At 40.9% G+C, this 27,175-nt stretch overlaps 1 protein-coding gene across 6 annotated transcripts in view; it reads left to right on the forward strand.

Moving 5' to 3' along the window:
• Nucleotides 1-386: 386 nt before the first annotated feature.
• EPB41L5 (erythrocyte membrane protein band 4.1 like 5) overlaps nt 387-27,175 on the forward strand; it is a 177,267-nt gene continuing 150,478 nt past the window's right edge. For 2 of the 6 annotated variants that reach the window (XM_036886554.2, XM_036886555.2), the window contains exons 1-2: nt 387-965; nt 18,699-18,886. In XM_036886554.2, the coding sequence (XP_036742449.2) occupies nt 18,707-18,886 (180 nt within the window). In that variant the 5' untranslated portion in view covers nt 387-965; nt 18,699-18,706. The remainder of the gene's footprint in view (nt 966-18,698; nt 18,887-27,175) is intronic. The other 4 variants (XM_036886553.2, XM_057505709.1, XR_005025012.2 and 1 more) reach the window with 2 other exon arrangements.

Here is a 27,175-nt window from a genome sequence, read left to right on the forward strand (position 1 = left end):
GGTCCACCTAAAATTACCACCCTCTCATTTCCTATCCCTTGCTTTTATTTTTTCTCTTTATCATGGAGCAATGCCTAATGTAGAATTTAATTTTACCAATTTATCTCATTCATTTTCTGTCTCTGCAGCTAGCACTTAAACTACATGAGGATTTTTGTCTGTCTTGTGTACCATTGTATCTTCAGTGTACAGGACACAGCCTGGCCCATGGTAGGCAATTCTATTATCTGTAGAAAGAACGGATGGAATAACCCCTTGTTACAGAGGATCTCCCTGACAACTCTATGTTAAATATATTTATATTTATAATAAAAGTACTTACATGTTAAATATAAAGCTAAACATAAAGCATTATTTTTCTTAATAATACTTACCATTTGACAAGTATTTGTTACCGTTTTTCTCCCCAGTAGGATTAAAGTTGCTTTAACAGCATGGCAGTAAATAGTTGTTGAATGAATGAATTTCTTAACGAAAGGATGAATGGATCTAGCAGTACCTTATTATGGGCTCCGACGGCACTTAAGCCACCTCTGAGAGGGGACTAGTTTTGGGGTTCGCGGCCAACCGCACCCCCTCCGAGGGTGCAGATCTGATAGCTCGGGTTGGCTTCGGCAGCGCCCCTTTAAACCGGCCGCCTGCGCCGGTTGCAGGTCGGGCCCTCCTGGCATCGCTGATTTAACACGAAGTCTCGCCCAGCGCAGCGATTTCCGGGGCGGTGTCATTGCCCATTTAAGAGTGGAAAGCCCCGCCCCGGGGGCGGAGCGTGGAAGAGCTTTAAGGGGCGGGTCGGCCGGCCGCTGGGGTCCTTAGAGGGGGTAGTGCGCGGCTGCTGCGGGGCTCAGGCCGCCATTTCTCGCAGCCTCCAGAGAGTCGTCCTCTCTGCGGACTCGCTCCAGACCTCTCCCGTCGCGTCGTCGGCGCCCCGCGCCCCCTTCGTCGCTGCATTGTCGTCCCCGGTCTAGGTAAGCGCGAGGCCCAGCGACCCGGCCGCACAGCCAGCACCTGGTCGCCTTCTCGCTCGCGCCAGGGCTCTGCGCTTGCGGCCCGTGCGGCGGCCTCGTCCCGGAATCCGCCTGCTGCCCGGGACTTCTGCGTCTGACCGGCAGAGCGCCCACCCACGAGAGGGGCGGGGCGCGGCGGGAGCGGGGCGTTTCTGGTGGCGAGGCCGGGACGGCGTGCGGTGGCCTCCGTTGGGAGCGGGCGGCGGGGTGGGGCGTGCGCCCAGGGGCGGATTAGCCGTCCCGCTGGCGAGGTGGACGCGGCAGGTCCTGGGGAGAGAGACGCCTTGAGTTTGACTCCTGGTCTTGTAACAAAAACCCGAGTGGACTTGTGGGGGTAATTTGCGTTTGACTAAACCTTCAGCACTTGGAAATTGTGAGAGGCAGGTTGCTCCCAGCAATGACGGGTCTAAACTCCCCGGCCCAACCAGCGGCGCCGGGCTTGTTAGCAGTGGGCTCTTTGGCGTGTGAACATTGATTGTAAACGTCACTGTCCTTATGGTTACTGAATCTCATGGATTTTACTTAAGAGCATGAGGACCCAAGTCTTTTAAACCGTTTGACAACATTTAAAAATTAATATCAAAAGTGTTTTTTTAAGAATTGCTAAAAAATACCTGTAACTCTATTCCTAACATAACTAACACGTTGCTGAATCTTACCTAACATGGTGGATTATTCGTACATACAAGCTAGTTTTCAGGGTTTTCCTCTTTTTATAGGTGAACTTCGTTAGAAAATGGTAGTATAGCTTGTGTTGAATTGAGACTTTCTGTGTTGGGATTATTGGGACAAGATACTAATATATTTACAGGCCGTGCTGTATATTGGCATATCCCTTTATCAGAAATCACATTTGCTTACCAGTGATTGTGGCCACTAGTCATACATGAGAGTATACGCAGTTCATGACAAACTTTTGAGTTGTAGATATGTATTAAACTTCAGTTAATTTAAATAATAAATGGATTACTTCAATTTGCATTTTTATGATTGCAAAGAAAGTTGCCGAAAAATTAGAAGTCAGTTGAAAAATTAGTGTTTTTTTAAAAAAGATGTATTATTTTAGTGTCAAGTTATTGAGTGCCTAGTATGCAGATTGCCATGCTAGCTAGGCTACAACCAAAGTGGTGAGTGAGTCAGACTAGGTTCCTGTCCATGAGTCTTAGTGGGGGACGTACCCAGTAAAAAAGTAATTAAACAATTTGGCATTTAATTAGTTTCCCTGAGTGTTATAAAGAAAAAGCTAAAAGTACTAAAAGGAGCACATAATTTAGACGTAGGAGTTGGGGAATGACTTTCTGAGGAAGTGGGAGAGAGTGGAGGAGAAGTGAAGTGGAAAAAGGGCATTCCAGAAAGACGGAACAGCTAACACTTTTAAAAAAGATCTTCAGTTGAAAGGATTCTTGGGCTCAGCAGAAGTACTAGAGCAGAGTGAGCTCTGGGTGTGGGTTGCCCTAAGGGTCAGGTAGGAAGATCTAGCTCTGGGTCAGGGAGCAAGGCCTTTAAAGGTACTTTTAAAAGGATCAGGTTTATGGTTGCTCAAAATCCAGCGGTGCAGCATGAAGAATGCAACTGGGGAGTGGGGTGGGGTGGGTGTGGAGAAAGAGTGAATATTGGAAAACTTTTTTAAAGCGATTTTTAAAAACTCTTAAGGTAATTTATGCTTATTATAGAAGATTAAAAGTACCTCCACCTGACCCTCTCTAGAGAGAACTTCACTTAGCAGTTTGCATGACCTTCTAGTCCTTTTTTTGTGTGTCTGTGAATAAGTAGCTACAGATCTATCACCTCATTGTGGGACAAAACTATATTCATTTTAGTCTGATTTCATTTCTTCCTTACAAATTGTTTGTTAGAGAAATTTTTTTTAGTATTTCAAAAACAGCTGTTATATGCCATTGCATGTCGATGAACATATTTAAACTTTTAAGTCAATTCTGCCTTGAATATCTTTGTTTCTACAACTTGGAGCACAGTGGGACTATTTCTTTAGGATATCCTATGTCTGGTTTCAGTGTGACCAAAGAAATGACAGTAGAACGTTTCCTTGGGGTGAAAGGGTTTATTACCTGGCTTGTTCTCCTAGCGGTAGGTGGAGCAGTAGCATCTCTGCCTCCTCCTAGAGCACTGGGCTGAGCTCTCTATGTAGTGTAATAATAGCTTATGGCCTAAAGGTGTGGAAGCAGTAGCCTAGCATCAGGCTGGTTACATCATCAGGTGGTGTAAGTTCAGTGAGGATGCTGGCCATAGGAACCCCAACTTCCCCACACTCTACCCCTCCAGGATTCTCGCCTTACAATCTACACACTCTCAATTTTCTGCAATGGTCCCTGTGTGAGAAAGCTGGAGCACTGTAACCAGATTCCATAGCAGCAACAGAGGATGACAACAACTTAGAGATAATAATAAAAATTAAACTACAACAAGATTTTGATACAGGTAACAAAAATTATAATAATCCTCAAACCAGAGGAAGTTCCCAATCTACAAAGACCTTAGGGGCGATAAGACACGTTTTAATGACACCAACATAGGCAAATCTTGTCCATCAGGTAGGATGCATGCAAGAGAGTGGACCTGTGATAGGACTGTAGCAGGAAGGGGGTCCCTTCCAGGTCTAGTATACCATACTTTTACTCCTTTCCCCATGGGGGTTACTGAACGGTCTATATATAGTGCTACTGGAGGTGCATGCGCTGGCCATAATGAGAAAACAAAACTCCCTATTAAGATGCTCCTGCCTTCTGGCCATTTAGGATATACTACTGTGACTTTTGGGGGACCATTCTGCTGTTATTCCAGGAATACACAGGAGGCCAGCTTCCAGGCCTTTGTCCTCAAGGTGCCAGGAGAGTCAGCCATCGTCGGTCCATTTGTCGAAAGGTCCAAGGCCATGTCCACTCAGTGGAGTCTCAGGAGTTCAGTGCAGTTGGTGCAGGCAGCAAGCTATTATTCTGGTGGCCAAACCTCAGCTTCAGTGATTCTTCCTTGGTTTGTACTTGCAGTTGTATAGGGGAGGCAGCAATATATAGAGGAGACAGTGTTAACATGTCTTATGGGGCTCAGGGCTCCCTTTTGGGGTCTCTGATTCAAACGCTGTAGCACGGTCCATTGGCGGACTGACCATTCCCTCAGACTATTGGTATCTGACTTCAGTCGGATTTTAACAAGCCATTGTGCCTTTCTGAAATGCCTGCTGCCGTACGATTGTATGGCACATGAAACTTCCATTTGATTCCCAGCTGTCACACACATTTGTGCAGTGCCTGTTCAGTAAAATGGGTGCCCTGATCACTCTCAATTACCTGTGGTCAGCTGCAGGCAGTAAACAGACACTACAGCCCTCTTTTAGTCATCTGCTGGTCTGCACAACATGTAGGAAAAGCAACCAGAAGTCCAGCAGCTGTGCCCACACAAGTCATGGCATACTGATATCCTTCTGACAAAGATAGAGGCCCAGTATAGTCTATCTGCCACCTGATGAGGGGTATCAGGCCCTTAGCTATTGTCCCATGTTGCTGTGGAACTCGGTGTAAGTCCCTCTTGGAGCATACAACACACTCCTGCTGGGCTCTAATAACTTCTTCAAAGGTCAAAGGTAAGCCCCAACGACAGACTACAGCCCACATTGTCTTTTCCCCCACATACAACAAACACATGCAAACATTGGGCTACATCAGAGGCAGGTTTTCCTTCTAACCAACGTATCAGGGCCAATTTATCTGCTTCATCATTTCCTGGGGATACCAGTGGCAAATGACCTGTCACATGGTATGCTATAATTATTTTGATCTGACCACAGGCCCATAAGTCTTGCCACAGTTCTTGCCCCCAAAGGGGTCGGTGATCAACCAGCCAGTTGACATGGTACTAGGTTGGGAGCCACAGGTTCAAGCTCTGATAGATGGCCCAGCAGTCAGTGCAGACAGCTAGAGGGGAGGGCTCCTGGTTGATCACAAGCCGCACGACCCACAACTCTGCCCATTCGTGCTCTTCCCCTCACCATCTTCCATCCATGTTGCCTCAGTCTTAGGATGGAAAGCTGTGGCCCTCCATTTTGAGGGCTGCCCATTGCTGGAGCTGTCTGTGTACCATGCATCTTTGGGTATAGGGGCTCTTTCTTCCTGATAGGGACTCTCTCCTACTAATGGTTCAAAAGAAGTTCTTCTTACTTTTCACTAGTAAATGTCACTGGCCCCAATAAGCATTGCAGTTCTTCACTCAAAGGGCTACTAGAGATGGTAATACGTTGCTGTAGGTAAGCACCCCACCTGGCCAGTGTGGGCGTTTGTGCCACACCACTCCTTGGCTTTTGGGTCCAATCTCGTACCCACCCCAGGATGGGATAGGTGGTTATTTCCTTTATCGGGGCCATTCCATTGGTGGGTTTTGTAGCCAGTGAGGTGTGATACATGGCAGCCAGTTGTTTTTCTATGAAAGTGTATCTTACCTCTGCCCCTTCCCGGAGTTGTGACCAGAATCCGGTAGGTTGGTAAGTTCATTCAAGCCACTGCCAGAGACCCCAGCCATAACTGTCTTCAGACACATGAGCATCCTGCTCACAGGGCCTTGATGGGTCTATCACACTCAAGGCCTGCATGGCCTTGACTGCCTGTTTTGCTGTAGTAAAGGCAGATGCACATATCTCATTCCAGTCCCACCTGATGCCCTTTCATACCAACTGGTATAAGGGCTTCAGAATTTGTGCCAAGTGTGGGATGAACACTCTCCAGTAGCCTAGAAGACCCCAAAACTCCTGTAGCAATGCTACAGTTGTAGGGGTAGGAAAGGCCTGGACTTTATCTATAACTGCTTCTGGTATAACTTTGGTCTTACCCGACCAGACGACTCCCAAGAATTTGACTGAGAAACCAGGTCCCTGAACCTTGGTGCTGTTCACAGCCAGTCCTTTCTCCTGTAGATGTTGCAACAGTCTAGGTGCTGCACCTTCTAGATGTGAAAGAGAATCGGACATGAGCATGACATTATCAAATAATGGGACAGCTGTACTGTTGGCGGTTTGTCCCATGTAGCCAAGTCCATGACAGTTGGGACTGTGGAGGTATCCTTGTGGAAGGATGGTGAAAGTCCATTGTCGTCCTTCCCATGTGAAGGCAAACTGCTCCTGACTTTCCTACTCAATGTCAATGGAAAAGAAGGCATTAGCAAGATCTGCCGCATAATGGTATGTTTCTAGTTCATGGCTGAGGATATCCATCAGCCCTGCAATAGAGAGGACAGCAGCATGCATAGCGGGTATGATTTTATTTTATTTTATTTTATTTTATTTTATTTCACTTCACATTTTATTTTATATTTTATTTTTGAGAGGGCATTTCTCATATTTATTGATCAAATGGTTGTTGACAACAATAAAATTCTGTATAGGGACTCAATGCACAATCATTAATCAACCCCAAGCCTGATTCTCAACAGTCTCCAATCTTCTGAAGCATAACAAACAAGTTCTTACATGGTGAACAAGTTCTTACATAGTGAATAAGTTCTTACATGGTGAACAGTGCAAGGGCAGTCATATCACAGAAACTTCCGGTTTTGATCACGCATCATGAACTATAATCAATCAAATCAGATATGATTATTCATTTGATTTTTATACTTGATTTATATGTGAATTCCACATTTCTCCCTTATTTTTTTTTAATAAAATGTAAAGTGGTAGGTAGATGGAAGATAAAGGTAGAAAACATAATTTAGTGCTGTAAGAGGGCAGATGTAGATGATCAGGTCTGTGCCTATAGACTAAGTATTAATCCAAGCTAGACAAGGGCAACAAAACATCCACGGATGCAGAAGATTTCTCTCAAAACAGGGGGATGAGGTTCTAAGCCTCACCTCTGTTGATCCCCAGTTTCTCACCTGATGGCCCCCCTGCAACTGTGCCTGTCTTAGGTTGTTCCTTCCTTGAGGAATCTTACCCATCTCTGGCTAACCAGCTGTCTTCCAGGGCCATACAGGGAAATATAAAGTTGGTAAGTGAGAGAGAAGCAATAGTCTTTGAAAAGGTCAGCTTTTTACTTCTTTGCAGATTTATGCCCTGTGGCTTCTATGCCCAGCATTTGTCTTGAGGTATCTTTACCACTTGGAAGAATTATGATACTCGGTAATTTTCTATATGAGGCACGAATTCTACTAAAGGGCTGTAATTAGGAAGGAAGAAGAAAAGCTATAGAAGTAGCAGACGGAAGAAAACATGGGAAGATTGATTATTTCTTTGACATAACTTCTTGTAGAGTAACATAAGCATGTATAGGTTTTAACAAACTACTAATTAAGTTGTGTGCACACATTAACAGAATAGGAATACAGATACATAACAAAAACAGACCTACAATTACCAGCCATATCCAGTGAAACCAAGAAAACCAGTTAGGTACCCTGGGCATTTGTGAAAACTTACCAATAATATGATGGATATTGTCTAACTGAATTTGAATAGTTTGAGAAAAATCAGACAAACTAAAACAACACATTCGTGGGAACTGTTCACATCCCATATGTTCTTTTAACAGTAGATAGTCTATAGTCACACGATTTTGGAGCACTGCACCTTGCACTTCTCCTAATTCTTGGTTGAGTTCCGACAATATAGATCCAATCAAATTTGTTGTTTTACTGTATGCACAGGCCAGCTTAGATATCTCCTTCTTCACTCCAATGGCAAGTGCAGGAACTGGCGGGATGAATGCAGCTACAACTGCAACAGCACCAGGATCTTTGTTGAAGTTTTTTGATGATCATCTTCTGGAATGACTCTTCCAGAGTATGTTGATGTTGGAAGTTCTTCTTCATATCGTATCTTAATTCGTTTTCTGGGTAGCCAAACTAGGCTTTGATTCTCTGTATAAACACAAACAAACCCTTTGCCCACACTTTGATACGACCTTTATACCATTGTGAAGAACCTATTCGAGACCAACACACAGGAACTGCTTTTTTTTTTTTTAAGAGAAAGAAATATTCTCAGGAAAATGTACTTCCATAGCTGATCTTCCGACACCCTTTAAAAGATCATAATTAAGTATATGTAAAGCATGCATTACTCATTGATTTGCAGTTAATTTTATCCTATCAGGGAGTATTCCCCCCCTTTTTTGTTATCATTAATCTACAATTACATGAAGAATATTATGTTTACTAGGCTCTCCCATACACCAAGTCCCCCCGACAAACCCCATTACAGTCACTGTCCATCAGCATAGCAAAATGTTGTAGAATCACTACTTGTCTTCTCTATGTTGCACAGCCCTCCCCTTTCCCCCAACCCCACATTATACATGCTGATCATAATACCCTCTTTCTTCTTCCCCGCCCTTATCCCTCCCTACCCTCCCATTCTCCCCAGTCTCTTTCCCTTTGGTAACTGATAGTCCATTCTTGGGTTCTGTGATTGTGCTGCTGTTTTGTCCTTCAGTTTGTCCTTTGTTCTTATACTCCACAGATGAGTGAAATCATTTGGTATTTGTCTTTCTCCACTTGGCTTATTTCACTGAGCATAATACCATCTAGCTCCATCCATGTTGTTGCAAATGGTAGGATTTGTTTTCTTTTTATGGCTGAATAATATTCCATTGTGTATATGTACCACATCTTCTTTATGCATTCATCTACTGATGGACACTTAGGTTGCTTCCATTTCTTGGCTATTGTAAATAGTGCTGTGATAAACATAGGGGTGCATATGTCTTTTTCAAACTGGAGTGCTGCATTCTTAGGGTAAATTCCTAGAAGTGGAATTCCTGGGTCTAACGGTATTTCTATTTTGAGCTTTTTGAGGAACCTCCATACTGCTTTCCACAATGGTTGAACTAATTTACATTCCCACCAGCAGTGTAGGAGTGTTCCCCTTTATCCACAACCTTGCCAACATTTGTTGTTGTTTGTCTTTTGGATGGTAGCCATCCTTACTGGTGTGAGGTGATATCTCATTCTGGTTTTAATTTGCATTTCTCTGATAACTAGTGATGTGGAGCATCTTTTCATGTGTCTATTGGCCATCTGAATTTCTTTTTTGGAGAACTGTCTGTTCAGTTCCTTTGCCCATTTTTTAATTGGATTATTTACTTTTTGTTTGTTGAGGTGCACGAGCTCTTTATATATTTTGGATGTCAAGCCTTTAATCTGTCATTTACGAATATATTCTCCCATACTGTAGGGTACCCTTTTGTTCTATTGATAGTGTCCTTTACTGTACAGAAGCTTTTTAGCTTGATATAGTCCCACTTGTTCATTTTTGCTTTTGTTTTCCTTGCCCGGGGAGATATGGGTGTTCATGAAGAAGTCGTTAATGTTTATGTCCAAGAGATTTTTGCCTACGTTTTTTTCCAAGAGTTTTATGGTTTCATGACTTACATTCAGGTCTTTGATCCATTTTGAATTTACTTTTGTGCATGGGGTTAGACATTGGTCCGGTTTCATTCCCTTACATGTAGCTGTCCAGTTTTGCCAGCACCATCTGTTGAAGAGACTGTCATTTCCCCATTGTAAGTCCATGGCTCCTTTATCGAATATTAATTGACCATGTATGTTTGGGTTAATATCTGGAGTCTCGAATCTGCTCCACTGATCTGTGGCTCTGTTCTTGTGCCAGTACCAAATTGTCTTGATTACTATGGCTTTGTAGTAGAGCTTGAAGTTGGGGAGTGAAATCCCCGCAACTTTATTATTCTTTCTCAGGATTGCTTTGGCTATTCAGGGTCTTTGGTGTTTCCATGTGAATTTCTGAACTATTTGTTCCAGTTCATTGAAGAATGATGCTGGTAATTTGATAGGGATCGCATCAAATCTGTATATTGCTTTGGGCAGGATGGTCATTTTGACGATATTAATTCTTCCTAGCCAAGAGCATGGGATGAGTTTCCATTTGTTAGTGTCCCCTTTAATTTCTCTTAAGAGTGTCTTATAGTTTTCAGGGTGTAGGTCTTTCACTTCTTTGGTTAGGTTTATTCCTAGGTATTTTATTCTTTTTGATGCTGCTGTGAATGGAATTGTTTTCCTGATTTCTCTTTCTAATGGTTCATTGTTAGTGTATAGGAAAGCCACAGATTTTTGTGTGTTAATTTTGTATCCTGCAACTTTGCTGTATTCCAATATCAGTTCTAGTAGTTTTGGAGTGGAGTCTTTAGGGTTTTTTGTGTACAGTATCATGTCATCTGCAAATAGTGACAGTTTAACTTCTTCTTTACCAATCTGGATTCCTTGTATTTCTTTGTTTTGTCTAATTGCCATGGCTAGGACCTCCAGTACTATGTTAAATAACAGTGGGGAGAGTGGGCATCCTAGTCTTGTTCCCGATCTCAGAGGAAAAGTTTTCAGCTTCTCACTGTTCAGTATGATGTTAGCTGTGGGTTTATCATATATGGCCTTTATTATGTTGAGGTACTTGCCCTCTATACCAATTTTGCTGAGAGTTTTTATCATGAATGGATGTTGAATTTTGTCAAATGCTTTTTCAGCGTCTATGGAGATGATCATGTGGTTTTTGTCCTTTTTTGTTTATGTGGTGGATGATACTGATGGATTTTCGAATGTTGTGCCATCCTTGCATCCCTGGGATGAATCCCACTTGGTTATGGTGTATGATCCTTTTGATATATTTTTGAATTCGGTTTGCTAGTATTTTATTGAATATTTTTGCATCTACATTCATCAGGGATATTGGTCTGTAATTTTCTTTTTTAGTGGGGTCTTTGCCTGGTTTTGGTATTAGGCTGATGTTGGCTTCATAGAATGAGTTTGGGAGTATTCCCTCCTCTTCTCTTTTGGAAAACTTTAAGGAGAATGGGTATTATGTCTTCTCTGTATGTCTGATAAAATTACGAGGTAAATCTGTCTGGCCTGGAGGTTTTGTTCTTGGGTAGTTTTTTTATTACCGCTTCAATTTCTTTGCTTGTAATTGGTTTGTTTAACTTGTGTGTTTCTTTCTTGGTCAGTCTTGGAAGGTTGTATTTTTCTAGGAAGTTGTCCATTTCTTCTAGATTTTCCAGCTTGTTATAGGTTTTCATAGTAGTCTTTAATAATTCTTTGTATTTCTGTGGAGTCTGTCATGATTTTTCCGTTCTCGTTTCTGATTCTGTTGATGTGTGTTTGTTCTCTTTTTCTCTTAGTAAGTTTGGCTAGAGGCTTATCTATTTTGTTTATTTTCTCAAAGAACCAGCTCTTGGTTTCATTGATTTTTTTTTCTGTTGTTTTATTCTTCTCAATTTTGTTTATTTCTTCTCTGATCTTTATTATGCCCCTCCTTCTGCTGACTTTGGGCCTCATTTGTTCTTCTTTTTCCAGTTTCAGTAATTGTGATATTAGACTTTTCATTTGGGATTGTTCTTCCTTCTTTAAGTATGCCTGGATTGGTGTATACTTTCCTCTTAAGACTGCTTTCGCTGCGTCCCACAGAAGTTGGGGCTTTGTGTTGTTGTCATTTGTTTCCATATATTCCTTGATCTCTATTTTACTTTGTTCGTTGATCCATTGATGATTTAGGAGCATGTTGTTAAGCCTCCATGTGTTTGTGAGCCTTTTTGTTTTCTTTGTACAATTTATTCCTAGTTTTATACCTTTGTGATCTGAAAGGTTGGTTGGTAGAATTTCAGTCTTTTGAAATTTACTGAGGCTCTTTTTGTGGCCTAGTATGTGGTCTATTCTGGAGAATGTTCCATGTGCACTTGAGAAGAATGTGTATCCTGTTGCTTTTGGATGTAGAGTTCTATAGATGTCTATTAGGTCCATCTGTTCTAGTGTGTTGTTCAGTGCCTCCGTGTCCTTACTTATTTTCTGTCCAGTGGATCTATCCTTTGGGGTGAGTGGCGTGTTGAAGTCTCCTAAAATGAATGCATTGCATTCTATTTCCTCCTTTAGTTCTGTTCGTATTTGTTTCACATATGCTGGTGCGCCTGTGTTGGGTGCATATGTATTTATAATGGTTACATCCTCTTGTTGGACAGAGCCCCTTATCATTATGTAATGTCCTTCTTTATCTCTTGTTCCTTTCTTTCTTTTGAAGTCTATTTTGTCTGATACTAGTACTGCAACCCCTGCTTTCTTCTCTCTGTTGTTTGCATGAAATATGTTTTTCCATCCCTTGACTTTTAGTCTGTGCATGTCTTTGGGTTTGAGGTTTCTTGTAAGCAGCATATAGATGGGTCTTGCTTTTTTATCCATTCTATTACTCTGTGTCTTTTGATTGGTGCATTCAGTCCATTTACATTTAGGGTGACTATTGAAAGATATGTACTTATTGCCATTGCAGGCTTTGGATTCGTGGTTACCAAAGGTTCAAGGTTAGCTTCTTTAGCATCTTACTGCCTAACTTAGCTTGCTTGTTGACCTGTTATATACACTGTCTGGAGATTCTTTTCTTCTCTCCCTTCTTATTCCTCCTCCTCCATTCTTTATATGTTGGTTGTTTTATTCTGTTTTCTTTCATGTTTCCTTTAACTGCTTTTTGTGGGTAGTTGATTTTATTTTTTGCCTTTAGTTAGTATTTGGTTGCTCTCCTTTCTTTGCTGTGATTTTATTTTCTCTGGTGACATCTGTTTAGTCTTAGGAGTGCTCCCGTGTAGAATAGTCCCTCTAAAATACCCTGTAGAGGTGGTTTGTGGGAGGCAAATTCCCTCAACTTTTGCTTGTCTGGAAATTGTTTAATCCCTTCTTCATATTTAAATGATAATTGTGGTGGACACAGTATCCTTGGTTCAAGGCCCTTCTGTTTCATTGCATTAAATTTATCATGTCATTCTCTTCTGGCCTGTAAGGTTTCTTTTGAGAAGTGTGATGATAGCCTGATGGGTTTTCCTTTATAGGTGACCTTTTTATTCTCTCTAGCTGCCTTTAACACTCTGTCCTTGTCCTTGATCTTTGCCATTTTAAATATTATGTGTCTTGGTGTTGTCTTCCTTGGGTCCTTTCTGTAGGGAGTTCTGTGTTCTTCCGTGGTCTGATCGATTATTTCCTCCCCCAGTTTGGGGACGTTTTCAGCAATTATTTCTTCAAAGACACGTTCTATCCCTTTTTCTCTCTCTTCTTCTTCTGGTACCCCTATAATACAGATATTGTTCCTTTTGGATTGGTCACACAGTTCTCTTAATATTGTTTCATTCCTGGAGATCCTTTTATCTCTCTCTGTGTCATCTTCTATGCATTCCTGTTCTCTGGTTTCTATTCCATCAATGGCCTCTTGCATCTTATCCATTCTGCTTATAAATGAAACAATTCCAAAGATTGTTTCAGTTCTGTAATCTCCCTCCGGATGTCATCCCTTAGCTCTGGTATATTTCTGTGCATCTCTGTTAGCATGTTTATGATTTTTATTTTGAATTCTTTTTCAGGAAGACTGGTTAGGTCTATCTCCTTCTCAGGTGTTGACTCTGTGATTTTTGTCTTCCTCAAATTCTGCCTTTTCATGGCGATAGAGATAGTTTGTGGAGGTGGCACGAGTGACGGCTGGGAGAATGTCCCTTCTTGTTGGTTTGTGGCCTTCCTCTCCTTGGAGAACAGCGACCTCTATTGGCTCGTGCTGGGCAGCTGCGTGCAGACGGGGCTTCTGATTGTTGCCCCGCCGCTGTGGAGTTTATCTCCGCTCTTGGTGTGGGCGTGGCCTGCCTCAGGCTGCCACTCCGATATGGCGGAGCCACGTCAGAGGGGAAACGGCCGGGAGGCTGTTTATCTCCGTGAGGGGCCTCTGAGCTGCCCTGCTATCCAGGGTGTTAGGATGCCTGCAGTTCCCCAGGTTTGCCTACCGCAGGGCTAAGTGTCCCGGGACACTTCCATCTAACTGGGGTCCCTGTCCCTTTAAGTCTTCCAAAAAGCACTCGCTTTTCTTTGTCCCCGGGGCGCACCAGCTGTGGGGACCCGCTCACAGGTCTTACTGTCCTGTTTCCCTAGTTTTCAGCACCCCACGCATGCACTGTGTCTGCGCTCTGGTGCAGATGGCTAGGGCTGGGTGTTTAGCAGTCCTGGGCTCCGTCTCCCTCCCCGCTCCAACTCCTCTCCTCCCGCCGGGAGCTGGGGTGAGGGGCCTTGGGTCCCGCCGGGCCGTGGCTTTTATCTTACCCCCTTCACAAGGTGCTGGGTTCTCGCAGGTGTGGATGTAGTCTGGCTGTTGTCCTGTGTCTTCTGGTCTCTCTTTTAGGAAGAGTTGTCTTTGTTGTATTTTCAAAAATATATGTGGTTTTGGGATGAGATTTCCGCTGCTCTCCTCATGCTGCCATCTTGGCTCTGCCCCAGCGGGTATGATTTTATTCAGTTCTCTGTAATCCACAGTCATACGCCAGAAGCCATCTGACTTTTTTACTGGCCACAGTGGGGATTTGAAAGGAGTATGGGTGAGCTTTATAGTACCCACCTTTTCCTGCTCCTGGAGAGTTTCTTCAATCTCCTTATGCCCTTCAGGCAGTTTGTATTGTTTGGTATTAGTCAACTGCCAAGGCACAGGCAAAGCTATGGGCGGGTGCCTAGCGTGTCCCCTCAGAACTGCCTTCACCACACATACTCTCAGTCTGAACTCAACTGCAGTGGTCTGCAACCATAGACCCTGCAGGATATCAATCCCCAAAATATACCCAGGGATAGGAGATATATACACAGTATACTCTTTTGGGTGTAGATGCCCTGTTCCCAAAGGGCTTTGTGCTTGTTTCACTCTGATAGCCTTATCCCCATATCCTTCTATGATAGTGGGGGTCCTCAGGAACTGCTCAGGGTTACCATGAATCAGTGAACATTCAGCCCCTGTGTCCACCAGAGCCAGGACACGTTGTATGTTCACTGAGGACCAATGGATAGCTATTTCAACATGTGGCCTCCGGTCCCCCCCCATCCCTCAGGGCCATTACGTTGACCATCCCCTCAGTCGAACCATATTCCCCAGTCATCTTCCTGTGTTGACTCAAGTGAGGTTGGCTTGCTCTCCAGCAGGAAGTCTTGCAAACACAAAGGCAGACCTGTGGCTCTGTCTCTGACCTTTGCCTCTTTGGTCTTAATGGCTGGAACTGCTGCTCTGGTTTCAGTTGTTGCCATGACTCTAGTAAGATCCTATTAGACTTTCTGTCTAATTTCCTTCCATATGCTCCTTACTGTATTTAATCAACCCACATCTGCATCCTCGTAACCTTCATGGGGCCCTTTAAATTCTTCTTGTGAGTAGCAGACCTTATTTATTTCTGTGTTCTCATTGCTTCAGCCTCTCCTAAGTCTGTTACTGTACATGTCACCTCACGTATGGGTTACCCTAAGTGAGGTGGAAGAATGGCCACCAGAGACCCAAAGAGGGATGTGGGAGCTGTTTGAAGCACAATATTTCTCATCCCAGTAGTGAAAATCTCTTCATCTGGGCCATAATTCTCTGGACTATAGGTGGCATTTCTTAGACCTAGCTCTTGGAACACCTGTTGGAGCTCAGCATGCGTCTGCCATCTAACAGGAGAGGATGGTAGATCACCTGGATTGGGCCACACAGCATGAAGTGCAGCCATAGGCAGTTTAGGAGGGGGTGATTCCCTGGGGTCTGATGTGCACTTTGTAACTGCTGCCTCAAGGTGGGCTGCACTGTCAAGGAAGACAGCTCTCCTATCTGTGATCCCGACCGAACAATTCCATCCACCCATACGTGGTCCCACAGATGCAGGAGCCAAGATCCCACAGATGCAGGAGCCAAGGTGATATTGACTGTGAGGGCTTCTGCCTAAACTGGGAGCCCAAATCCACCAGCTCAGCCTGAGTATAGGATTGGAGCATAGTGCTCCATGACCTGGGGAGGGGTCTGCTCCTCTCCTTGGGAAGCTCTCATTTTCTTTACAACCACTGGGTGTGCTTTCAATACAGGAGGGGTCAGTGCCTCCGGCATCACCCCTTCATCCTTCCCCAGCTCTTCTATTTCTGGGGCTGATGGCACCTTTCTCTCCCCTACTAGGAGAGAGAACTAGGAATGGTGTCCTCAAGGATCTTACAGAATGCTTTGCAGCTGGCATTCTCCTGCCACCTCCCCCTGTACTTCCCTCAGTAGTTTGTCTTTTTCCTTGATGGCCTTTTCTTCCTTCAGAGCACCTGGCAGCACTGTTGTCTTGTTCTGTAAGGTATCTTACCTTTTCAATGGTACCTTGTTGCCAGCATTATCGTGCTGCCTCCTCTCGCCTCAATGTCATTTCCTTCTTCAGGGAATTCACAGAAGTTTGCCGCTCGTGTTCTCATGCCACCATTTCTTGGGTCTTTTTCAGGAGCATGTCCTTCTCTTCTCTAGACCTTTTTAATATTGTGAGAAGCAGCCAACCCACAGTCCCACTGCGCTGTCTCATGGGCACTCTGTCTTTCAAAAGACCTACTTACTCTACCAAGGGCCATCCCTACCGCCTCAGGTGTCACCTCCACTTGCCTGCGGTTCTGGGGTGGGGCCCAGTCCTCCAGGAGGCAAGCCACCTCAGACCACATACCCACTGGGGGCAATCCACTGTCTACCCATTCACGGGGGCAGTTGCTGAAGTACCCCTCCCATAAGGGCAGCTGATCTTTTTCCTTTGTTAACAATGAACCCTGCCAACTTCGCCAATTGTCTTGCCAATGGGTTTCAGCCCTGGGCAAGTTAGCTGTGGATTCAGTGTGACCAAAGAAAATGACAGCAAATGTTCTTCAGGGTGAAAGGGTTTATTACCCAGCTTGTTCTTCTGGCAGTAGGTCACACAGTAGTGTCTCTGCCTCCTTCCAGAGCACTGGGCCAAGCTCTCTATATAGTGCAATAGTAGCTTATTGCCTAAAGGTGTGGAAGCGGTAGCTTAGCAACAGGTCAATTACATCATTCAGGTGGTTAAAGTTCAGTCAGGATCCTGGCCATAGGAACCGCAACTTGCCCACACCAATATTTGGAGCCAGAAAATGAGAGCTTGAGCCCCTGTCTTCATTATTTACTAAATCTTGAACTTGGCCAGCGGTTTAGTTTCTGTGACCCTTAGTTTACTCATCAAAATAAAACAGTACTTCATGGTGTTTTTCTGAGATGCAAATAAGGTTATTTACTAAACATTTCTTGTACTTGATAACATGTGCTGAGTGGCTAGCTATTCAAACTAGGAATGGTGTCCTCAAGGAATTTACAGTAAAGGAGACAGATATGTACATGAATAATTAAAATCTGATTAGTGAAACCATAAAATGTCCTCAGTGTTCAGTAGAACTGTATTGATGGGTGCCACTAACTCTGGTTATCAGAGAGAGAGAGAGCTGAGGTCCAAGGAATAAATAGGGATTTTTCTGACGTCAGAGCTCTAACAGTTTGGGTAACATGTAGCCGTTCATAGGCATCTGAAATGAGACTGGATAGAAAGGTGCAAACAGCAGTGCTTGAAAAGAAACTTGGAGTGAGAGACTGGGCCAGGTGTTATGTATGAGTGCTTTTTCAATTGAAAGGAATCTAAAATTTTAGTTATTTCTTTGGGATTTAAGCAGATGAACATACAAATAGCAAGTATGATGGCTTTGCCAGTTTATCCAATTATGTAGGAATATTCAGACTCGTAATGTGTGTATTGTGTATGATAATCACCGATTTATAGGCACTTATTTTTTAATGTGGTAGTATTTTAAAATTAGCTTTTATTTTTATTAAGCTTTTACATGTACTAGTTGAATCACCTAATCTGAAGGCTGCTTTTGAAAAACAGCTATCTCCTGAATTCTGTTCCTTTCTCAAAGACAACCAGTTTCGCATTTTAAATAGCATGCTCTTATCACTGCTTCTTGATTTTTAGTTTTAGGAATGATCTTTTGAATTCTAGGCAAGATGAGAAATTAGCCGTCTGTCCACACCTGCCTATACTATGTACCTCTCCTCAGCTATTGATAAGTTATAATTAACAGTTAGATTGATATTTAGTGTTTATAGTATTAGGGCTATTTAAACTGTGACTGAGTAATATAGTGTACTGTGATTACATTCCTTTTTCTGTACATCTTGTGTTCTCTGGAATCAATAATTATCTTTTTTATTTCCTTGTTGGCTTAGTTACTTGAATTTATTCTTCTCGAATTCCCTTAATTGTGAAGATTGTTAGGTAGATTTTATGCTGTTTACATTTTTTTTATGTATGCTGTATTTAAAAAATTGCTAATACCTGTTTTAATTACTTCTGTTAACTTTAATGTTCTGAATAGAGAGAAGGAGATAGTACAAAATTTGACATTGTAAAGAATCATTTGTATTAAGTTGATCTGTAACAGAATATTTGATAAGAACTTGTAATATTTGAATTATACTTGTATTTTAGCTGAAATAAGTGATTATTTCTGTATTTTTATTACAAATGCCCCAAAAAGAATTGGAACTTTTGGGTACTGCTGTGATCACCAGTGGATACTGTAGTGTATCCTCATGTTTATTGGGATCTGTGGCTATTGTACATATAATTCATTGAAAAGACTTGATGAACTTCATAAATGTTGGCCCTCTTTTACCAGATAGTTCAGTAAGTTCAGAAATGCTCTAAGCCACAGCTTTACTTTATATAAAAGTTTTTAAAAACTTTGAATTAAAGTAGCCAGTTTTAATTATTTTTCTCCAAGTTTACTTGACCAGGAGCTCCTTTTAATAGTATACCTACTATTGTTCACAGCACATTACTAAGTAACACCATTTTTCTGACTGCAAGTTGTGGGGAGTCTTCTGATACTTTTTTCTCTTTGTTCTTATAGTGACAAAAATGCTGAGCTTCTTCCGAAGAACACTTGGGCGTCGGTCAATGCGTAAACATGCAGAGAAGGAGCGACTCCGGGAAGCTCAGCGAGCTGCCATACACATTCCTGCATCTGGAGATGCTAAGTCTGTCATCACATGTCGGGTGTCCCTTCTGGATGGCACTGATGTTAGTGTGGACTTGCCGGTATGTAGGTCTTGCTATGACATTTTTCCAATCTGAGATGAGTTTCTTCAGTTGATCTTTCTACTGAGAACTTCCTGGAGGAGTTAGGTAATGGATGTTAGTAATGATCAGGCACTGTTACGTACAGGTACATGGGTCAGGTACGTGGGTTATGTACATTGGTACCTGAAATGATAGTATTTCTCCAGAATTAGTGGCAGTTACCTGCAACATGTAGGTGATAGGGCAGTTACTGGCACAAGTCATTTGCAAGATGTTTACTGTGTGTTCTTTATAACAGCAGTTATAGAGTGTGCTCTAGTGGATTTCTCGTGGTCCTTGTTGAACAATTATTAAAGCAATGAAAATCTTTGGAAGTGATAACATGTACATGTATATTGTTAAGACTTTATTTCTCTATGCTTTTTGGTAATTGTAATTTTCAAAGCACTCCTCATTTTCCTCAAAGCAAATATTTCCTCAACAGTTTGATATACTTATATTGGTATACATTTTCTGCAAAGCAAGTATTTCACCAACAGTTTGCTATAATTGAAGTGAGAAAAAGAACTGTCTTCATACCCCTTGGTTCTGACTGCATATTTCTGTAGATTCCAGGGTAGGTTTTTCCTACACTGTAATCTTTATTTTAAGACAGGATGTTATAACTATATTCAAGTTTGGGATTTTTTTTTACAGTTACAAATACATAATCATAACTCACAGTGTGAAAAAATCCAATATTTGAAAGGGGTAACTTATTCTTTACAGGCCTTCTTTTGAGGAGAGATGGAAGTAGCTATATAGTTTTGAGGGAGTTGCATTTCTTTCTGAGGTATTTATTAATAACAATCTCTCCTGCATGTCTGTTCTGCATTAAAACATTTACATAACTAAGCTGTAAAATGTGTGATTTGATATAAGCATCATTGAGTGTTCCATACTGCCTTCCCTCCTCACAAACGCTTTTTAGTACACATATTTTACCCAAAATGCAATGAAACTATTTGTGTAAAATGATAGCCTTGATACTGCTACAATACATAGATGAGTACGCTCTGGAAACTTTAAACTCACAGAGAGATTAAGGAATTGGGTAGTTGGTTTAAATGAAGATACTGATTAATTGAATAGAATATACTAGTATGTATATATCTTACACATTTTTAAATAATGGCATGTGATAAAGTTAAAGATGCAGGATTTCTTGAAGTGATTTGAAGTCATCATTGTGAATACGTATTATCTTTGTACATTAGACTGTACATTTTTAGGGTTTTTGATTCTGGAGGACTTAAAGGCATTTACATTTTTTTCTTGTAAGGGCTTCTTGAAGGTTTGTTAGACATTCTAAGATGTGATACTTTGTAAGGATATTTTCATATTCATTTCTTATTTGATAAGTATCTTAAGAGTTTTGTGTACTGGTCCATTAAAATACCATTAGGTACGTGGTGAAAAGCTTGAGATTGCTATGTAAGAGACTGGAGGGAAGTTTCTTATTACCTAATATTTGAAGTATGAAGTCTCAAGGTTCTTGATGGAGAGGCTGATACTAGGAAAGTAGAGTTTGTAAAGGAGCTTTTTAAAGAGGCAGTGTATTGTGGAGGAGAAACAGCACTGTTTTAAAGTAATGGAACAAATGGCTAGTGACTGGTATAGAATGTTTTCCTATGCTTGTTATGCTCAGTAGAGTGTGTGCAATGCTTGATCAAGGCCAGAAATACTAGCTAACCTCTCATGCAGACAGTTGCAGAGAAAAAAACTTAGTTTGAGGTTTGACTCTGTGGAACCAGAACAATTGCCCTTTCAGCTCTGCAGGTGAAATCCTAGAGTAGGTGAACTAATTCTAGTTGCCTGCATGAATAAAATGGGCACTGGCCTCCTAGCTAAACTGCCTTACTAAAGAAAAAAAATAGGCCAGAGGAATATTACTTTCTAAAAAGAAAAGGCTTTCCCTTATTCTGATTTAACTTCTCAACAGTCTAGTATGATTTTGAAAGAAGATTTAGAACTGATTCTGGAAATTGAATGAAGCATACTTATTTCCCAATTGGATTAGGGTCACTAGTAGCAAGCCAGCATGGAACTAAGATGAAGATAGGTAATACATAAGGGATTATTTGTGATTAAATAAAGTAATTTAAACCTGTGGACTTCGAATTAGTATATACTAGTAATAATGATCATTTCCTTACTTCTTCCCTCTCAAAATTGGGGGAGAGATTTTAATAACTTGCATCTCCTTTTTTTCTTTTATTTATTTATTTTTAAAAATTGTGATATCATTAATGTACAATTACTTGAACATTATGTTTACTAGGCTCCCCCCTTCACCAAGTCCCCCCCACATACCCCTTCGTAGTCACTGTCCATCAGCGTAGTAAGATCCTATAGAATCATTACTTGTCTTCTCTATGCTATACTGCCTCCCATGTGATCCCCCCTACATTATGTGTGCTAATCATAATGCCCCATTTTCCCCCTTATCCTTCCCCAGTCCCTTTCCCCTTAGTAACTGTTAGTCCATTCTTGGGTTCTGTGAGTCTGCTGCTGTTTTGTTCCTTCAGATTTTTCTTTGTTCTTATACTCCATAGATGAGTGAAATCATTTGATACTTGTCTTTGTCTGCCTGGCTTATTTCACTGAGCATAATACCCTCCAGCTCCATCCATGTTGTTGCAAATGGTAGGGTTTGTTTTCTTCTTATGACTGAATAATATTCCATTGTGTATATGTACCACATCTTCTTTTTTTTTTTATTTTTATTTTGGTATCATTAATCTACAATTACATGAAGAACAGTATGTTTACTAGGCTCCCCCCTTCACCAAGTCCCCCCCACATACCCCTTCATAGTCACTGTCCGTCTGCATAGTAAGATGCTGTAAAATCACTACTTGTCTTCTCTGTGTTGCACAGCCCTCCCCGTGCCCCCCATGCACTATACATGCTAATCGTAATGCCCTCTTTCTTTTTCCCTGCCCTTATCCCTCCCTTCCCACCCAACCTCCTCAGTCCCTTTCCCTTTGGTAACTGTTAGTCCATTCTTGGGTTCTGTGAGTCTGCTGCTGTTTTGTTCCTTCAGTTTTCCTTTGTTCTTATACTCCACATATGAGTGAAATCATTTGGTACTTGTCTTTCTCCGCCTGGCTTATTTCACTGAGCATAATACCCTCTAGCTCCATCTACGTTGTTGCGAATGGTAGGATTTGTTTTTTTCTTATGGCTGAATAATATTCCATTATGTATATGTACCACATCTTCTTTATCCATTCATCTACTGATGGACACTTAGGTTGCCTCCGTATCTTGGCTATTGTAAATAGTGCTGCAATAAACATAGGGGTGCATATGTCTTTTTCAAACTGGGCTGCTGCATTCTTAGGATAAATTCCAAGTAGTGGAATTCATGGGTCAAATGGTTCCTTTTTTTTTTTTTTAAGAATAATTACAGTGAATAGAAAGAATCAATGAAAGCAAGAGCTGGTTCTTCTAGAAAATTTAAAAAATAGATAAACCCCTAGCCAGACCAATCAACAAAAAAAAGAGAGTCTACTCACATAAACAGAATCAGAAATGAGAAAGGAAAAATCACTATGGACACCACAGAAATACAAAGCATTATTAGAGAATACTGTGAAAAAGTATATGCTAACAAACTGGATAACCTAGAAGAAATGGACAACTTTCTAGAAAAATACAACCTTCCCAGGCTGACCAAGGAAGAAACAGAAAATCTGAACAGACCAATTACCAGCAACGAAATTGAACTAGCAATCAAAAAACTACCTAAGAAAAACACCCCTGGAACTGATGGCTTCACTGCTGAATTTTATCAAACATTTAGTGAAGACCTAACACTCATCCTCCTTAAAGTTTTCCAAAGAGTAGAAGAAGGTGAAATACTTCCAAACTTATTCTATGAGGCCAGCATCACTCTAATACCAAAACCAGGCAAAGACCCCACAGAAAAAGAAAATTACAGACCAATATCCCTGATGAAAATAAATGCAAAAATACTCAACAAAATATTAGCAAACCAAATTCAAAAATACATCAAAAAGATCTTCCACCATGATCAAGTAGGATTTATTCCAGGGATGCAAGGTTGGTACAACATTCAAAAATCCATCAACATCATCCACCACATCAACAAAAAGAAGGGCAAAAACCACATGATCATCTCCATAGATGCTGAAAAAGCATTTGACAAAATTCAACATCCATTCATGATAAAAACTCTCAACAAAATGAGCATCAAGGGCAAGCACCTCAACAGAATAAATGCCATATGTGACAAATCCACAGCCAACATTATACTTAACAGTGAGAAGCTGAAAGCTTTTCCTTTAAGATCGGAAACAAGACAAGGATACCCACTCTCCCCACTTATATTCAATATAGTTCTGGAGGTCCTGGCCACGGCAATCAGACAACACAAAGAAATAAAAGGCATCCAGATTGAAAAGGAAGAAGTTAAACTGTCCCTCTTTGCAGATGACATGATATTGTACATAAAAAACCCCAAAGAATCCACTCCAAAACTACTAGATCTAATATCTGAATTCAGCAACATTGCAGGATACAAAATTAATATGCAGAAATCTGTGGTATTCCTATACACTAATAATGAACAAGCAGAAGAGAAATCAGGAAACAATTCCATTCACAGTTGCATCAAAAAGAATAAAATACCTAGGAATAAACCTAACCAAGGAAGTGAAAGACCTATACTCTGAAAACTATAAGACCCTCTTGAGAAAAATTAAAGAAGATATCAATAAATGGAAACATCCTGTGCTCATGGATAGGAAGAATTAATATTGTCAAAATGGCAATCCTTTCTAAAGCAATCTACAGATTCAATGCAATCCCTATCAAAATACCAACAGCATTCTTCAATGAACTGTAACAAATAGTTCTAAAATTCATATGGAACCACAAAAGACCCGAATAGCCAAAGCAATCCTGAGGAGGAAGAATAAAGCTGGGGGGATTATGCTCCCCAACTTGAAGCTCTACTACAAAGCCACAGTAATCAAGACAATTTGGTACTGGCACAAGAACAGACCCATAGACCAATGGAACAGACTAGAGAGCCCTGATGTAAACACAACCATATATGGTCAATTAATATATGATAAAGGAACCAGGGACATACAATGGGGAAATGACAGCCTCTTCAATAACTGGTGTTGGCAAAAGTGGACAGCTACATGCAAGAGAATGAAACTGGATTATTGTTTAACCCCATGCATAAAATTAAACTCAAAATGGATCAAAGACCTGAATGTAAGTCATGAAACCATAAAACTCTTAGAAGACAACATAGACAAAAATATGCTGAATAGAAGCATGAGCAACTTCATCCTGAACACATCTCCTCGAGCAAGGGATACAAAAGCAAAAATGAACTCATGGGACTACATCAAACTAAAAAGTTTCTGTACGGCAAAGGACACCATCAACAACAAAAAGGCATCCTACAGTATGGGAGAATATATTTGTAAATGACATATCCAAAAAGGGGTCAACATCCATAATATATAAAGAACTTACATGCCTCAACCCCCCAAAAGCAAATAAGCTGATTAAGAAGCAGGCAGAGGATATGAAGAGACAGTTCTCCAAAGAAGAAATTCAGATGGCCAACAGACACATGAAAAGATGCTCCACATCACTAATCATCAGGGAAATGCAAAGTGAAACCACAACAAGATATCACCTCACACCAGTAAGGATGGCCAGCATCGAAAAGACTAAGAACAACAAATGCTGGTGAGGATGCAGGAGAAAGGGGTACCCTCCTACACTGCTGTGTGGGAATGTAAGCTAGTTCAACCATTGTGGAAAGCAATATTGAGGTTCTCTAAAAACTAAAATAGAAATACCATTTGACCCGGGAATCTCACTCCTTGGAATTTACCCGAACAATACAACTTCTCAGATTCAAAAAAACATATGCACCCCTATGTTTATCGCAGCACTATTTACAATAGCCAAGCTATGGAAGCAACCTAAGGTCCATCAGTAGATGAATGGATAAAGAAGATGTGGTACATATACACAATGGAATACTATTCAGCCATAAGAAAGAACAAATCCTACCATTTGCAACAACATGGATGGAGCTGCAGGATATTATGCTTAGTGAAATAAGCCAGGGGGAGAAAGACAAGTGCCAAATGATTTCCCTCATTTGTGGAGTATAACAACAAAGCAAAACTGAAGGAACAAAACAGCACCAGACTCAGAGACTCCAAGAAGGCACTAGTGGTTACCAAAGGGGAGGTGTGTGGGGAAGGCTGGTGGGGAGGGAGGGAGAAGGGGCTTGAGGGATATTATGTTTAGTACACATGGTGTGGGGGATCATGGGGAAAACAGTGTAGCACAGAGAAAGCAAATAGTGAATCTGTGGCAACTTGCTGCACTGATGGACAATGACTGCATTGGGGTATGGGTGGGGACTTGATAATATGGGTATATGTAGCAACCAGATTGTTTTTTCATGTGAAACCTTCATAAGAGTGTATATCAATAATACCGTAATAAAAATTTTTTAAAAAAAGAATAATTACAATGAGATTGCCTTTCAGCATATGATAAAGGCATCAGTAGAAATTTCCAACTGCCTGATTTTAAAATTTTCTCTTTGGAAATGCTGCAGTAGTTCCTTTGATTTATAAGCTTAGTATCATTTAGTAAATTGTCTTGTCAAACTGTGCATTGTGTTAAGTTTTAAATTAATAGGAAATGCTTGATTAACCAATAGATAATAATTTTTATATACTACTTTGATGGTATAGACCATATATAGTTATACCTTTAAATAAATGAGAAAAAATCCCATGTTTATGAATTTGAAGACATGGGACTGTTAAAATGGTAACACTTTCCACACTGATCTACTGATTCAACATGATCCCCACTAGAATACCAGCTTTGTAGAAAACTATTTGTAGAAATTGACAAGTTGATTTTAAAATTCATATGGAATTTCAGAGGACCCAAAATGGCCGAAACAATATTGAAAAAGAATAACGAAGTCCAGTTTTAAGTCTTACTATAAGGCAGCAGTAGTGAAGGTGGTGTGCTACCAGTGCAAGGACAGACACACAGATTGATGGAGCAGAAAAAGAACCCCAAAATAAGAACACACATCCATGGTCCATTGATTTTTGACAAGCGTGTTAGAACCATGCATTGGGAGAAAGAATAGCCTTTTCAACAAGTGGTACTGGGAGAACTGGATAGCCACATGCAAACTGATGAAGCTCGAATCTTACCTTATACTGAATGCAAAAAATAACTCAGAATGGATCAAAGACCTAAGCATAAGAACAAACACTATAAAACTCTTAGAAGAAAATTTAGGGAAAAACTTCTGTGACTTTGGATATGGCACCAGTTCTTTAGATATGATGACAAAAGCATGAACAGCAAAGGGAAAAAATAAATAAATTGGACTTCAGAAAAATTGAAGTTTAAGTTAATTAAAATGAAAGCTTTTGTGCTTAAATGGACACTTAAGAATGTGAAGACTCTTAAGAAAGGGAGAAAGTATTTGCAAATTATATATCTGATAAGTACTGAATCTAGAATACATAAAGAACTGTTACAACCCAATTTAAAAGTGGGCAAAGGATGTGAATAGATGTTTCTCCAAATAAGATATACAGATGGCCAATAAGTATATGAAAGGATGCTTGACATCATTAGTTATCAGAGAAATGCAAATCAAAACCATAATGATATACCACATATATCTACTAGAAAGGCTGAAATGAAAGTGTCAGGTAAGAGTAAATGTTGAGGATGTGGAGAAATTTGAACCCTTTTACACTTTTTGGCAGGAAGGTAAACTGATGGAGGTGCTTTGGAAAACAGTCTGTCAGTTTCTGAAGTGATCAAATATAGTTAGCATGTGACCCAGCATTCTACTTTTGGATATATACTCAAGAGCATTGAAATCATATGTCTGCACAAAAACTTGTGCACAGCTGTTCCTAGCACCATTAATCTTAATACTCAAAAGAGAAACAACCCAGATGTCCATCAGCAGATGAATGGATAAACAAAATGTGTTACAACCATACAATGGGATAGTGTTTGGCTATAAAGGAAATGAAGTACTGATGCATGCTACACAGGTGAACTTTTGAAAACATGGTGCCAGGTGAAAGGAACCAGTCATAATAGACCACATACTAAGCTCGAAATACTAAGCTTGTAAATCAAAGAAGTTACTGTGGCATTATATGATTCCATTCACATGCAAGTACAGAATAGAGAAATCTATAGGAAATA

The sequence above is a fragment of the Manis pentadactyla genome, chromosome 8 (assembly GCF_030020395.1).
Source record: "Manis pentadactyla isolate mManPen7 chromosome 8, mManPen7.hap1, whole genome shotgun sequence".
Classification (NCBI taxonomy): domain Eukaryota; kingdom Metazoa; phylum Chordata; class Mammalia; order Pholidota; family Manidae; genus Manis; species Manis pentadactyla.